This window comes from Lontra canadensis, unplaced genomic scaffold, assembly GCF_010015895.1.
Source record: "Lontra canadensis isolate GAN:19392208 unplaced genomic scaffold, GSC_riverotter_1.0 scaffold24, whole genome shotgun sequence".
In the NCBI taxonomy this organism is placed as follows: Eukaryota; Metazoa; Chordata; class Mammalia; order Carnivora; family Mustelidae; genus Lontra; species Lontra canadensis.
In genome coordinates, this window is record NW_022631018.1 from 20624303 (window position 1) to 20640999 (window position 16697).

General features: G+C 38.3%; 1 protein-coding gene across 1 annotated transcript in view; it reads right to left on the reverse strand.

The window, feature by feature from the left end:
• MROH9 (maestro heat like repeat family member 9) overlaps positions 1-15223 on the reverse strand; it is a 93572-nt gene extending 78349 nt beyond the window's left edge. The window contains exons 1-3 of the mRNA XM_032863006.1: positions 15126-15223; positions 10951-11042; positions 3340-3386 (exon numbers count right to left, since the gene is read on the reverse strand). Coding sequence (XP_032718897.1) covers positions 3340-3386; positions 10951-11005 — 102 coding nt within the window. The 5' untranslated portion in view covers positions 11006-11042; positions 15126-15223. The remainder of the gene's footprint in view (positions 1-3339; positions 3387-10950; positions 11043-15125) is intronic.
• Between the last annotated feature and the right edge of the window lie 1474 nt (positions 15224-16697).

The window sequence follows — 16697 nt, forward strand, 5'->3', positions numbered from 1 at the left end:
ATGGGATTATGTGTTAAAAATAAGAGTGGGACAATGGATAGTCATATTTAAAAACACAAATTTGTGTATTTACCTCATGCCTACACAAAAATAAATCAAAATGGATGACGGATCTAAATGTAAGAGACAAAACTATAAAACTTTAGAAGAAAAGATAGGATAAAATTTTTGTGATATTTAGTTTCGACAGTTTTCTTTGATATGTCTGCAGAGCACAGTGAGAAAATTTGCAAGTTATAGATCGACATGCAATAACAATAAGGCCTATAATCTATCCCTAAAAAAATGATCAAGAAATGTACAAGGTCTACATGAAGAAAAAGACTTCACTGAAGATTCAAGTAAGTGGAAAGAAAAATACATGTGCCAGATGCCAAGACAATAATTTAAAGAAGTGACTTCTCTATAAATTAATATATAAATTCAGTGTAATTCTAATTAAAATGCCAAAATAATTCTGGGAGAAATTTAAGTATATTCCAAAGTTCATCTGGAAGTATAAATGAGTAAAAAATTGCTGGTATATTTTTGAGAAAGAGAAATAATGGGATAGGTTTGTCTAATTAGATTCAGAGAGATTTCATTTTATATATTTGAGCTATCTATAGTGGTTCAGAAGTGTGATGGCTCCTTTACTGCTGATATGCTGTGATGACATTGCATATCCCTGTGGAAGCCACAGATTCTGCTGCGGTGATTGCTGCCATTTGTCAAAGGCTGATGGCGTCCCATGGCCGCTGATGGCCATTATCCAGAGAACAGGGGTCATGCAAAAGTTGGTCTGACTTTATAACAAGGGCTACAGGCAACCTCGTTCATTCTCACCATTTCCAGCTGCTTGTTGGCTTTTCTCTCTCACAGCAGCCCCATCACCCTAGGACTCAGCAGCTGGCTCAGCGAGAACCTCTCCTTCCCTCTTCCACCAGCCCCTTGTTCTTGAATCGCCACCTGGATAATCCTCACTTGAGATGTTCTCTTTTCTTGCAGGCCCTTTCGTTCTGTTGGCTCTGCCTCAATGGGAGTGGTCCTGACATCCTTGAATCCTAGTAGGAACTCAATTTAGGCTCACATCTGCATCAAACAAGTTTATGTTTTGTATCCCAAGAGCCATCTGACCACCTTTCTCTCTCTTTTTTTCTACATTCGACTATTTTCAACCCAAGTCTATGTCATTCTCTTGAATATAATTTGATTTCTGGACTTGGTATTTCCCAGAGCTAAAAAAAAAATATAAACCCAGCTTCTGAAAAACAAGTTAAAACCTGAAATTTGCAGTGTAGTTTTAACCTTCTTAGGACCATGTTCTTAAATCTGCAGGCTCAGCAGCTGCCTAATTTCTATTGCGGTTCCAGGGACAAATCTGTGGGTCTATTATGCTAATTGAAATATCACAAATTAACTCTTCAGGCTTACTAAATTTTCTGTGCACTTCATATTTTCAGTAAAACTCTTCTTCATCCTGTTGGCAATGATCGTGTTTGGACTACTCTATTTCTCTGATAGTGTGTCTATCCTAGTGGATCAAAATTTCGCATGGTCATCCCTCACTGAGGGGAAACCTCCACTTTGTAATCCCTAGTAGCAAAAGAAAAAAAAAAAGCTTCAAATTTACATAGGAAGACATCTTGCTCTACACTAATTTATTAATTAGGGTCTCTTCTCCCCACTAGGAAATAAAGGGGATTGTCGGTGGCTTAGAGATAAAGAAAAAAAAAATCCAATGATATCAAAATAAATAAAAGCTAAGAGAAGATAAAGGAAAAATTAGCATAAAATTGAGGTTGAGAGAGAGAGAGATTAGTTAAGAGCCCCTTATAAGTGCAAGAGATAGATTGTACGCTTAAGGACAAATACATTGTTTTACCAAATGATGAAACTTAGATTACCTATACAAGTGTCCTTTGAATAAATTTTAAAGCATTACATCCCATTTATTTAAGGATTTTTAAAAGTAATATATGCACATGTACAGTATAGATGGGTAAACAGTGGGCAAAATCTCCAAGTTTTGCCCCAGCTCCCTTACCCTAGTTCCCAGCCCCAGAACTGTTGCTGGTTTCCTGGGCGTCATTCCAGTGATGGAATGTGCAGACAATTTACCTCTGGGTATTTTCCCCAGAACATATATTTCCAGTGTAATCATGTGGAAAACACCAGATAAATGCAAACTGGAGGATATTTGACAAAATATCTAACCAGTATTCTTCAAAACTGTCAAGGTCATGATCAGGGAAAGATAGTGAAACAGTTATAGATTAGGGGAAGCTAGGAGACCTGATGGCCGAATGCAGTGTGGGATCCTGCCTTGGATTCTGGATCAGGAGAAATGGGTGAAATCCAAATAAAGTCTATAGTTTAGTGAATACAATTGTACTACTACTAATTTCTGAGTTTTGACAAATGTGCCATGGTTCTGTTTTTCCTGTAAGTGCTATCACTGCTCTATCCTTCTCTTCTCTGCCAACCATCTACCCTTGATTCACTCCTAGAAAGTGGTCTCCCTTACTGGCATCTAAATCTGATTCAATGAATTTTCCATCTCTTTTGGTTATCTGAAAAGCATTACAATATTATTAATACTGAATCCTGTTTATTTAAAATCTTCAACTTGATAATTTATTCAAAGGTCCTCCTTGATCTCCAAGGCAGGAAAGATTCTTGGTTGTAGGGGAGACACATTATAGCTTGGTACTTAGACTGGCCACCTGGGAACCCAACTCCACAAGTTCATAACCTAGCTTTGCCACTTGGTAGCTATATGACCACAGGCAGGTCACTTCCTGCCCTCAGTTTCTTGAATTGCCAAGTGGTGATAATAGTAGTATTTACCAAGGAAGGCTGTTGCAAGGATTAAATGAGTTATTTACTTAAAACACTCAGGGCATGCCAACAATGTTATAAACACTATGTAAGTGTTAGTCTCACTATAATTGGAGTGGGGAAGGGGTTCCCTCTCTCATAGCTCCCTTCATCTTCTGACCCAGATTGGTAAGAAGGGTTTCCACAGTGATGATGGAAGGAAGGATATGAGGCTGTTAATGCAGATTGGTTAGGAGATGGGGCGGGGGTGGGCACTGGGATGGTGAGTCAAAGCTTTCACTATTTCAATCAATGTTGAAGGTCATTTCCAGGAGTACATGAGGGTGAGCAGGAACACGATTCTACAAGGAAGAAAAAACTAAAAACAGTTTTCAACTAAGCTGCCTCTTTTCCTTGCCTCAAGCACAGGTATTTTAAACTCTAATTATGATATCCCTATAACAGACACAGTGAACAAGTTATTATTTTTTTAACCCAAGAGATTTTAGTTACAATCACATCTTACAGAATATCACTTACCATGTGATGCCATTTCACATTGGACTGCAGAATCTGGAGACTGGTTGCTAGTCAGAGAGAAGAAGGAGACTAGTTAAAAGGGGATCAACTTGATCTCTTGTCACCTTAGTGGGGCAAATCTCCAAATTTGAAGTTAGTATGACCTTGATAGCAAAGGCCAAGAAGGATAATATATGCACACACACACTCACACATACGCACAGTAAAACTTCAGATAAATTCATGATGCATGTTACTGAACAACCCTTAACAAAAAGATTAGGAAACAGAACACAGGACCATGTTAAGAGAATAACAAAGTTTAACCAAGTAGTATTTATTCCAAACATACAGGGATGGTTCAGTAAAAGAGAACCTATAACACAATTATTAACATTAATGGCTTTAAAAAGAAGAAGATTAGCATGATAATTTTTGTGGAGGTAAAAAAATCTGATAAAATTTTATGTCTACTCTTTTTTTTTTTTCTTGAGAGAGAGAGGGAGAGAGATAATCTTAAGTGGACTCATGCCTAGTGTGGAGCCCAAAGTAGGACTTGATCTCAAAACACTGAAATCGAGACCTGAGCTGAAATCAAGAGTTGGACACATTCAAATGAGCCACCCAGGCATCCCAAGTCTATTCTTGATAACAATTCTTAGTAGAGTAAATATGCGATTAATTTCTTTCTTTCTTTTTTTTTTTTTTGAAGATTTTTATTTATTTATTTGACAGATGGAGATCACAAGTAGGCAGAGAGGCAAGCAGAGAGGAAGAAGCAGGCTCCCTGCCGAGCAGAGAGCCCGACGCAGGGCTCAATCCCAGGACCCTGAGATCATGACCTGAACAGAAGGCAGAGGCTTTAACCCACTGAGCCGCTCAGGTGCCTCGTGATTAATTTCTTAATGTGATATATAACCACAAAAGCTAGGACCAATGTAATAAGGGAATAAGTAGAAGCATTCTCACTGAAGTCAGGAATGAAACAAAGATTTCTGCCACTATCTGGCATTTCTGGATATAGCATCCAGTATTTTTAGAAAATAGAAATAATATACTAAACTTGTAAGGGGAAAAATTGTATTATTTTTGAATTATTTACTTCACGGGAAAGAATGTGAGTGCTTTTTAAATTTCTCTGTTATCAGAATGATTATATTGAAGTTATCAGTTACTATGGTGTCTGGTAAAATCCTTTTATACAAACTTTAGGACCTGGGATACTTTTGTTTGTTTGTTTGAGGAGATAGCCCTTTGATAATCACTTGTATTTCTTCCATTTTAATTGCTCTGTCTAGATTTTCTAGGTCTTCTGAAGTTCTTTAAAAAATTTTTTTTGAATAGTTTTAGATTTACAGAAAATTTGCAAAACTAGTACAGAGATCTCATCTACCCTTCACACAGCTTCCCCTAATGTTAACATCTTACATGATTTGGCATATTTGTCAAAACTAAGAAATATTAGTACAATTATATTCACTGAATTACAGACTTTCTTTGGATCTCACCCATTTCTTGTGTTCCAGGATCCAGTCCAGGATCTCACACTGCATTCAGCTATCAGGTCTCCTAGTTTTCCCTAATCTGTAAGTGTTTCACCATCTTCCCTTGTTCATGACCTTGACAGTTTTTCAAAGAGTACTGGTCAGGCATTTTGTAGACTATCCCTTGATTTGCATTTATCTGGTGTTTTCCCCGTGATAAGACTGGGAATATAGGTTTTTAGAAAGAATGTAATAGAAGTGAAGTGTCCTTTTATTAGTCTCATTATTGCCTCTTATCAAATTCAGAAATTCAGCTTTGTCTTTATGTATGCCTTCTTTCCTACTGCCTTCCTTGAATTCATTTTTTGTTTATTTTTTTCTAAATTCCTGTTCTGGATATTTGATTAAATGTTTTCATTCTTTCTCGTAGTTTAAATATTTAAGTTTATGGATCTCTTTTTTATTAACATAAAATGTATTATTTGTTTCAAGGATATAGGTCTGTGATTTATCACTCTTATACAATTCATAGCACTCACCGTAGCACACACCCTCCCCAGTGTCCATCACACAGCCACCCCATCCCTCTGCTCCAGCAACCCTCAGTTTGTTTCTTGAGATTAAGAGTCTCTTATGGTTTGTGTCCCTCTCTGGTTTCATCTTGTTTCATTTTTCCCTCACTTCCCCTATGATCCTCTGTCTTGTTTGTCAAATTCCTCAAATCAGTGAGATCATACCATAATTGTCTTTCTCTGATTGACTTATTTCGTTTAGCGTAATACCATCTACTTCCATCCACTTCATGACAAATAGCAAGATTTCATTTTTTGATGGCTCCATTACATTCCATTGTAATATATATATATACATACATATCTATCCATATATATATTCTCACATCTTCTCTATCCATTCATCTGTTGGTGGACATCTGGGCTCTTTCCATAGTTTGGTTATTATGGACATTGCTGCTATAAACATTGAGGTGCATGTGCCCCTTCGGATCACTATATTTTTATCTTTAGGGTAAATACCCAGTAGTGAGATTTCTGGGTTGTAGGGTAGCTCTATTTTGAACTTTTTGAGGAAACTCCATGCTGTTTTCCAGAGTGGCCACACCAGCTTGCATTCCAGCCAATAGTGTAGGAGGGTTCCCCTTTCTCCACATCCTCTCCAACACCTGTTGTTTCCTGATTTGTTAATTTTAGCCATTCTGACTGGTGTGAGGTGGTATTTTGTTTGTGATTTTGATTTGTATTTCCCTGTTGCCAAGTGATGTTGAGCACTTTTTCATGTGTCTGTTGGCCATTTGGATGTCTTCTTTGCAGAAATGTTTGTTCATGTCTTCTGCCCATTTCTTGATTGGATTATTTATTCTTTGGGTGTTGAGTTTGATAAGTTCTTTATAGAGTTTGGATACTAGCCCATTATCTGATATGTCATTTGCAAATATCTTCTCCCAGTCTTTTGGTTGTCTTTTGGTTTTGTGGACTGTTTCTTTTGACGAAGTCCCAAATGTTCATTTTTGCCCTTGCTTCCATTGCCTTTGGGGATGTTTCTAGGAAGAAGTTGCTGCGGCTGAGGTCGAAGAGGTTGCTGTCTGTGTTCTCCTCAAGGGTTTTGATGGATTTCTGTCTCACATTGAGGTCTTTCATCCATTCTGAGTCTATTTTTGTGTGTGGTGTAAGGAGATGGTCCATTTCATTCTTCTGCATGTGGTTGTCCAATTTTCCCAACACCGTTTGTTTAAGAGACTGTCTTTTTTCCATTGGACATTGTTTCCTGTTTTGTTGAAGATTAGTTGACCATAGAGTTGAGGGTCCATTTCTGGGCTCTCTATTCTGTTCCACTGATCTATGTGTCTGTCTTTGTGCCAGTACCATACTGTCTTGATCACTACAGCTTTGTAATAGAGCTCGAAGTCTGGAATTGTGATACCACCAGCTTTGGTTTTCTTTTTCAACATTCCTCTGGCTATTTGGGATCTTTTCTGGTTCCATACAAATTTTAAGATTAATTGTTCCATTTCTTTAAAAAAATTGATGTATTTTGATAGGGATTGAATTAAATGTGTAGATTGCTCTAGGTAGCGTAGACATTTTCATAATATTTGTTCTTCCAATCCATGAGCGTGGAACGTTTTTCCATTTCTTTGTGTCTTCCTCAGTGAGTATTCTATAGTTTTTTGAGTACAGATTCTTTGCTTCTTTGGTTAGATTTATTCCTAGGAATTTTATGGGTTTGGCCGCTGCCATGTTAGGGGCATAGATATTTAAAACTGTTAGATCTTCTTTTTGGACAGACACTTTAAATATATAAGTATATATATAAGGTGTAGTGCCCTTCTTTGTCTCTTATTATAGTCTTTTTTTAAAAAAAGTTATTTATTTATTTATTTGAAAGAGAGAGACCACAAGTAGGCAGAGAGGTAGGCAGAGAGAGAGGGGGGGAAGCAGGCTCCCCACGGAGCAGAGAGACCAATGCAGGGCTCGATCCCAGAACCCCGGGACCATGACCCAAGTGGAAGGCAGAGGCTTAACCCACTGAGCCATCCAGGTGCCCCTTATTATAGTCTTTGGCTTAAAATCTAATTTGTCTGATATAAGCCATCCCACCTTTCTTTTGACGTCCATTAACATGGTAAATTGTTTTCCACTCCCTCACTTTAAATCTGGAGGTGTCTTTGGGTTTAACATGAATTTCTTGCAGATAGCATATCAATGGGTCTTCTTGTTGGTTTTTTTTTTTTAACATTTTATTTATTTATTTGACAGAGATCACAAGTAGGCAGAGAGGCAGGCAGAGAGAGAGGAGGAAGCAGGCTTCCCACAGAGCAGAGAGCCCGATGTGGGGCTTGATCCCAGGACCCTGGGATCATGACTCGAGCCAAAGGCAGAGGCTTTAACCAACTGGGCCCGCCAGGCGCCCTGGTCTTGGTTTTATTAATCCATTCTGATACCCTGTGTCTTTTGATTGGGGGCATTTAGCCCATTTACATTCAGGCTAACTATTGAAAGATATGAATTTAGTGCCATTGTCTTGCCTGTAAGGTGACTGTTACTCTATTTTGTCTCTGTTCCTTTCTGGTCTGTTACTTTTAGGCTCTCTCCTTGCTTAGAGGACCTCCTTCAATATTTCCTGTAGGGCTGGTTTGGTGTTTGCAAATTCTTTTAGTTTTTGTTGGTCCTGGAAGCTTTTTATCTCTCCTTCTATTTTCAATGACAGCCTAGCTGGATATAGTATTCTTGGCTGCATATTTTTCTCATTTAGTGCTCTGAATATATCATGCCAGTCCTTTCTGGCCTGCCAGGTCTCTGTGGCTAGGTCTATTTCCAGTCTAATATTTCTACCATTGTATGTTACAGATCTCTTGTCCCAGACTGCTTTCAGGATTTTCTCTTTGTCTGTGAGACTTGTGAGTTTTCCTGTTAGATGATGGGGTGTTGACCGATTTTTATTGACTTTGCGGGGGGTTCTCTGTGCTTCCTGGATTTTGATGCTTTTTCCCTTCACCAAATTAGGGAAATTCTCTGCTATAATTTGCTCCCATATTCCTTCTGCCCTGGCTCCCTTCTTCTTCTGGGATCCCAATTATTCTAATATTGTTTCATCTTATGGTATCACTTATCTCTTGAATTCTCCCCTCGTGGTCTGTTGTTATTTATCTCTTTTTTTCTCAGCTTCTTTATTCTCCATCATTTGGTTTTCTATATCACCAATTCTCTCTTCTGCCTCATTTATACTAGCAGGAAGAGCCTCCATTCTTTATTGCACCTCATTGGTAGCTTTTTTGATTTCAACTTGGTTAGATTTTAGTTCTTTTATTTCTCTAGAAAGGTATTCTCTAGTATCTTGTATGCTTTTTTTCAGGCCCAGCTAGTATCTTTATAATCATCATTCTGAACTCTAGTTCCAACATCTTACTAATGTCCCTATTGATTAGGTCCCTAGCCATTGATACCACCTCTTGTTCTTTTTTTTTTTTTTTTTTGAGGTGAGTTTTTTCTCTTTATTATTTTGTCTGGAGAAGAATAGATGAATGAGAGAACAAGATGCTAAAAGGGTAACAACAATCCCAGAAAAATATACACTAAACAAATCAGAAGGGACCCAAAACCAGGGGGAAAAGAAAGGAAAAAAAAATATATATATATAGATAGATAGATAGATAGATAGATATAGTCAGGCTAGTGAATAGAACAGAGCCACACACTTGATTTTGGATGTATTTTGGTCTGTTAGAATATACTGCCTTCCAAAATTTTAAAGAAAGGAAAACTTATAGATATAAAGAAATCAGGGTAAATATGATGAAGGGATAGACTATGACTGTAAAGATGAAAATTTAAAAAGATTCTAAAAAAGGAATTGATGAGGATTTGGTTAAAAAAAAAGAAAGAAAAAGTTAAAAAAAAAAAAAAGAGAGAGAGAGAATGTGACCAGGCAGGAGACTAGAACAAAGCCATACACTAGGTTTAGTGTATATTTTGGGATGAAGAAACTGTATCCCAAAATTTTAAAGGAAGAAAAACTTATATGTATACAAAAAATAAGGTTAAATACAATGAAGGGATAGAATATGACTACAAAAATGAAAAAATTAAAAATGATTTTTAAAAACGTATTGATAAGATAAAATAGTTATAAAAGGTTAAAATAGGGAAGAGGAAAAATTTAAAAAATAGAAAAAGAAAAAATAATGAAAATTTTAAAAATTAAACTTTGAAAGACTAAAGAATCATGGGGGGAAAGCCATGAATTCTATGTGCTGTTTTCCCCTAGCGTTGGTATTCTGCAGTTCTCATTCATCAGTAGACTTGGTCTTGGCTGGACCTTCTTGCTGATCTGCAGGAGGGGCCTGTTGCCCTGATTCTCAATTGTCTTTGCCCGAGGAGGAACCGCAGTGCCCTTGCCAGGGGCTGGGCTAAGCGATCTGCTCGAGGCTCGGAGCTTTTGTTCCCTGAGCGCTTTCCGTACCGCTGTGGAGGCCGGGAATGAAGATGGCGGCCGCTCAGTCTCAGGCTAGAGGAGCGGAGAGCTGGGGCCCCGCTCCTCAGTGTGACCTCGGAGAAAAGCCGTCAGTCCCTCCCGTCTCCCGGTCTCCGGCCGCGCTCCGAGCTCCCCCGGCCTGTGACAAGCGTTTCTGTCCCTGGTGCACCGCCCCATTCCGAGTCTCCGAACCCAGCGGATTCCTGCCGCGCAGCCACGCTGCTCCTCCCAGAGAAGGAAGGGGGAGTCTCCCCGGACCTGCCACTTGTGGACGGTGCCACGGACCGCGGTTTATGGCAACCCCAGCTGAGAGCTCGCTCCTCGGTTCCGTCTCTGCCCCGGCTTCCCTGCTCCGACACCCGGGAGCTCTGCCGCACTCAGACACCCCCGTCTTCCTGTGACCCTGAGGCACCTGAGACCACACGGTCCCCGGGAGGGTTCCACTCCCCGCTTATCCTCTGGAGCGACGTCCCATCGCGGCGCAGACTTCTGATCGTTGGGCTTTCGGCCCCGCTGCTCTCTCACCTGCGGGTAAGCGGCTGACGGAGGCTCCCTCCGACACCGTCTGTCTTCCCGTACATATACCGCGACAGCTTCACTTCTCCGCACATCCTACCTTCCAGAAAGTGGTCGTTTTTCTGTTCCTAGAATGCTGCTGTTGAGTTGGTAGGTGTTCAGGATGGTTTGGTAACTATCTAGCTGAACTCCTGGGACCCGACCAGGAGCGCGTCGCCTGCTCCTTCGCCATCTTGCTCCTCCCCCCAAGGTTATGGGGTTTTTCCTGGGCACCGTTTTGGCTGCATTTGCACGCTCTAGATCCTGTGATGTTGTATTACCAGTACTCTGTAATTTCAGTATTAATTTCGTCTTTGACCCAAGAGTTGTTTAAAATAGAGTGGTTTAGACGGCACGTGGTAGGTTGTTTTTTGGTTTGTTTCATAAGTTCAGTCTTACTTTGTAATGTCTTGCTTTGTGATCAGAGAGTATTTTTGCTATTTCTACATTTTGGAACTGATACACAAATTTCTAACCTGACACGATTATCTTTTGTGGCTAGACCCTTTTGTGGGCATTAGAGAAAAGATAGATTCTCTGTTTTTATGATTCAAGATTGATATAAGATCTTTCTCACACAACATACACTCACATACACACTTACCTTTGTCTTTGCTGTGTCTCAAATTCTTACTTGATTTCCGATTCTTTGATGTCATGCTGACAAAGGTGAATTAAAGTCTTCTACTACTAATACTGCAAAAGAATGTTTTATATTAGTACCTAAGCCAGTAACTTTCTTATAGTTTGTTTTACTTTACCATTTTGATGCTACTATGTCACATGGAATAATTTTCCATTGCTGTGTAACAAATTGCTACAAGCTTAATGGCTTAAAAAAACACCCATTTATTTTCTGACGGTTTCTGTAGGTCAGAGGATTAGGCTCTGGGTAAGATCTCTCGTGGCTGGAATCAAAAGTGTTGGCAGGGAATGGTATCTCATTTGAGACTTAGGATCCTCTCCAAGCCTTTGGGTTGGCAGAAATCAGTTCCTTGAGACTGTGAAACAGGGCCACTCTTGCTGGCTATGTCTGAGTGCATCTTTCAGCAACTAGAAGCCATCCCCTGACACATGGACAGCGCCTTCTTACGCTCCAACATTTGGCTTTCATCTCCCACCTTTAGACCTAGACTTGTGTCAGGCCTGCTTGGGTAATACACATTTTATTAACTCAAAGTCAGTTGCCTAATAACTTTCACTAGTGATATCCCATCACAGCCAGAGCCACAGCCCCTATCTTCCCTTACCTTTACAGCATCAAGGGGAGGGAGTTATTCAAGGCACAGATACTGATAGACAAGAATATTGGGGCATGTACAATTCTTCCTATGTAGATTTTTGTAATTATTTTATCTTCATTATGGTTTGTAAATTTTTCCATTATGTACTGCTTTAAAATAATCACATTTAATGCTTTAAAGTTTATTTCAAAGTGTGGGATTCAAGGCTATCTAGATTAAGATCTCAAGTCCTAAATTGTTTTCATGATTGCCTCTTTACACTTTCCTGGAATGCTTTTGTCCCATCTTTTTATTTACAAACTTTTTGAGAAATTTTGTTTTATAAATGTCCCAATATTTAGCATATTTTGGGGGTATTATTTGTAATTCATCCAGATTATTTTTTTCTTATAGGTGAGTTTTGATTTATTTACATAACATATATGGATTTTACTTTTGTTGTTTTGTTTAAGAAGACTTTTTGTAACATATTTATTTTTCAAAACTTTAGAGTGAATCTTTTGATTCCCAACTGTGACCAAAGATGAAATTTTTGAAATCAAAGATGAGTTTTTATTTCCTTCCCTCCGTCATTCCCCATATAATTTTAATTGATTACTTGATGAAACTTTATGCCTTTCTGTTTGTATTACAGTTGACCCTTGAACAATATGGGTTTGAACTGTGTGGGCCCACTTACACATGAATTTTTTTCAGTGAATACCATAGAGTAGTTAGTGCACTTTCTCTTCCTTACGTTGTTCTTAATAATGTTTTCTTTTCTCTAGCTTACTTTATTGTAAGAATATAAAATGTAATACATATAATACACAAAATATATGTCAATTGACGGAGTCAGTAAGGCTTCTGCTCGAGAGTACGCTATTAGAAGTTAGGTTTGGGGGACTCAATAGTTATCTGCAGGTTTTTGACCACACGGATTTTGGTACCCCTAACCACTGTGTTGTCAAGGGTTTACTGTATTCGATTACTTATTAACCCCTAAGTTTTAATACTGATGACATCAATGTCCTGATATTACCTTCCCTGTTATTTTCCAGTTTTTATGTGTTAATTTTATCATTTCTGTATTTTCAAAGTTTATAATATTTCCATTCAGTTCTGAAATAATAATCATAATAACCTTCACTTTCCTTTATGTCTTAGTTCTGTATCAAGCTAAATTCACTGTATACTGCCATATCTTGTCCATTCATATCTAATTGGGTTAAAGTTCATTTTCTGTTGGTCTATTGAAGAAGGAAATCACATTCCTTAAGTTCTTTCATGTTAAAAAAAAAGTTTGTTACATTCACTCCAAATTAAACTCTGGCTGTACATAACATTCTCAGGCCACAATGTTTTCCTCAAGGATTTTGGAAGCATAGCTCCATTGTCCTCTAACATTGCTGTGGAAAGACAAAGCTGAGTTTTTTCTTCTCTTGAATAGGTTAATGGAACATTTTTCCTTTTCCTGGATTTCTAATTCTTTGTCTTTGAAAATCAGTAACTTTACTGGGATATAACTCACCATTGATTGTCTTGAGTTAATTTTTCTGGGGACATAATCTACTTTTCAATCTGTCTAATCATGGAAAGTTTTATTAAAATTTTTATTGAAATATTTTCTTCTCTTCTGCCATTTTGGTTCTCTTCCTTGGTGATGTCAATTGTCTTATATTTGATCTCTTTTAAAAAGTCTTTCTAGTTGACACGTTCTTATCCTTAATGCTCCTTATCATGTTTTAAGCAGTGTTTATTTTCTTTGTACCATTTCTGAAAGGCCCTTTGGTTTTGTAGAATATTTTTTCCCATCCACTCTTTTCTCCTAAATTCTTATATCTCTATTTTGAGATCATATTATCTAGATAAAATTGTTTCACTAAATTATAAAGTCTTTTTCATCTGTTCTGTGAAAATAGTTTTTAAAATTATGTAATTGTAATTTGTTTTTTTGTTTTTTTGTTTTTTTTTTTTTAAAGATTTTTTATTTATTTATTTGTCAGAGACAGAGGGAGAGAGGGTGAGCGAGCACAGGCAGACAGAGAGGCAGGCAGAGGCAGAGGGAGAAGCAGGCTCCCCGTGGAGCAAGGAGCCCGATGTGGGACTCGATCCCAGGACGCTGGGATCATGACCTGAGCCGAAGGCAGCCGCTTAACCAACTGAGCCACCCAGGCGTCCCTGTAATTTGTTTTTATATTACCTTTCTGTTCTTTTTTCTTGTGAAATCTTTGTTTACATCCTCTATTGATTCCTCTTTAATTATTACTCAGTATTGAACGAGATGAGCTGTCCTCAGAATGAATGTTTGCTGGCCTTTCACATGGAGGAATTCCCTTCCTGACCTAGAATTGGTGTGTGAACTGCTCTTTTAGAAGCCTTATTCTTCTCCATTATTTGATCCTGGTGACTTCGAAGCTACAGAATTTTTCCCATCCATCCTGACCCATCTGCAACAATGGCTTATCTTTGTGACTCATCCAGCCACGCCAGCTGATCATGGGTTCAAAACTAGAACCAAAGAGTATTTGTTGCCAGGGAGGTATTTCTGGATCCAAATATGTGAACAAAAGCTTCATTCCAGAGATGATGTATGGACTCACAATTTAGTTCTTTTTTCATTTAGTTCATTAATGGAGTATTTTCAAATGTTTCAAACGTTTCATATTTTACTAAGTGGATACTGCTAGTCTACCCTACCAAAGGCTTTGCTTTAGCAAAAATTTGTTCTTTAAAATTCTCACAGGATTAAATGCATACATGAATAAATTTTAGGACAGATCCAGAATTGTCACCTTGATACAAATTTTGTTTTTCTGTTTCTGTGTGTATAGGGTTTATTTTACTAAATAAATTGTGATTAGCAATTTTTTTTTATGCCAAAACTATTTAGCCCCATGGGCTTTTTACTACCTGATGGATTTGTTTCCTGACCCCTTGAAATCCAGCTTCATTGAAGAAAGTGAAGTGTTTTCTGGAGGAGAGTTTAATTTTACACTTTGAGTGCTTGGGGTGGGACCAGACTTTGGTGAGTGTCAACTGATAGGTGGTTTAGATGGCCATGAGGTAATGTAGGTGCTCAAATGCCTGCAAAGCAGGAGAAAGTGTGGGCAGATGGTGGAAAAGATGATAGACATGAAATTGGGAAGTCAGTTAACAAAGATGAAGTCTTCCAATTGGCAAATTTGGTAAGAACTTTAGAAGACGGTGTATGGTGAGGTAAAGTCTAATATGCCCACAATTCTTTCTTTTAACAACAAAAACTAAGAAAAGGAGTCATGTTAGAAAGAAGACAGGCTTTGGGTGCCTGGGTGGCTCAGTTGGTTAGCCAACTGCCTTCAGCTAAGGTTATACATAGTCCTAGAGTCCTGGGATCCAGTCCCGCATCAGGCTCTCTGTTCTGTGTGGAGTCTACTCCCTCTGACCCTCCCCTCCTCATGCTCTTTCTCTCTCTTCCAAATGAATACATAAAATCTTTTAAAAATATATATTTAAAAAAAAAGAAAGAAGACAAGCTTTGAATGCGTAGAGGATTAGTAGGAGAAAAAGTACTTACTTGTGTGTAACTTCTGTAATTGTCAGTAAGGCACAGTAGTGAAGAGAAACTCAAGTGTTTTATCTCTTAGTCAAAGGTAAAATACTCTAGCGACTGAAGGAATCTTTTGAGATGTTGTCATTTGTCATGGTAACTATAGATTTCAGAGGTTCCATTCTGGAATGGGTATGGTTCCTGCCTAGAAAGTACTGACATGCCCAAGTGGCTGTTAATGCTCACCTGTTGCTTGAAGAGGGAAGCTTCTGGTTCATTCATTACCGGCACTGAAAGGTAGTTTTGCAAACCGCCAGCCCAATAGAAGGTGGGCAGTGAGTATGAATAAAAGTTCACAGAAAGGGAAAACTGATCAATAAATATTAAGAGATGCTTAAGCTGCCTGAAGTCCTCAAAATGCAAACCAATGAAATACTATTTCACAACAAACAAGTAAAAATAAAATGTAAGATATAATTCATATTCCATAAAATTCATTTTTAAAAGTGTGCAATTTAATAGTTTTAAAATATGTTTTAAATAGAGTCGAGCAACCATCCAAACTATCTAATTTTAGAATATTTTCATCACTCCCAAGTGAAACCCTGTGCCCACTGGCAATTATTCATTGTCTCCTTCCTCCAGCATCTGCCAGTCACCAATCTATTTTTTGTCTCCATGGATTTGCCCATTCTGGACACTTCGTGTAAATGGAATTACATAGCATATAGCCTTTTGTGGCTGCCTTCACTCAGCACAGTGGTTTCGAAATACATCCATGTTGCAGCATGTGTCGGCGCTGCCTTCCTTCGTTTGGCTACAATTCCATGGCATGGATCTGCCACACTTTGCTTATCCATTTATCGGTTACTGTACACTTGGGTTCTTTTGTCCTTTGTGGCTATGATGACTAACACTGTTATGAACATTTATGTACAAAGTTTTGGATGAGCATTTTTTATTTCTTTTCTGAGAAGAAGAGTTGCTGGTTCATATGGTAACTTTATTTTTAATGTTTTGAAGAACTACAAAATGCTTTCCAAGATGGCTTCACCATTTCAGAATCTCATCAGAATGTCTGAGGGCTCCAGTTTCCTCATATGCTTGCGAACAACTGATATTGTCATTTTTATTACTATTATTATAGCCTTCCCAGTGGGTGTGAAGTGGTATCTTGTTGGAATTTTGATTCGTATCTCCCTAACAACAGATGATGGTTGGCATGGTTTTTTTTCTACTAATTAGCCATTTGTGTGTCTTCTTTGGAGATAAGTCTACTTATGACCTCTGCTTATTTTTAAATTGAGTTACTTACCTTTTTATTGTTGAGTTATAAGTGCTTTTTTTATGTACTCTGGGTACTAGACACTTACCAGATACATGATTTGCAAATATTTTCTCCCATTCTGTGAATTCTTTTTTCTTTAAAAGATTTGATTTATTTATTTGACACAGAGAGAGAGAGACAGCGAGAGAGGGAACACAACCAGGGGGAGTGGGAGAGGGAGAAGCAGGCTTCCTGCTGAGCAGGGAGCCTGATGCAGGGTTAGGTCCTGGGACTCAGGGATCATGACCTGAGCTGAAGGCAGATGCTGCTTA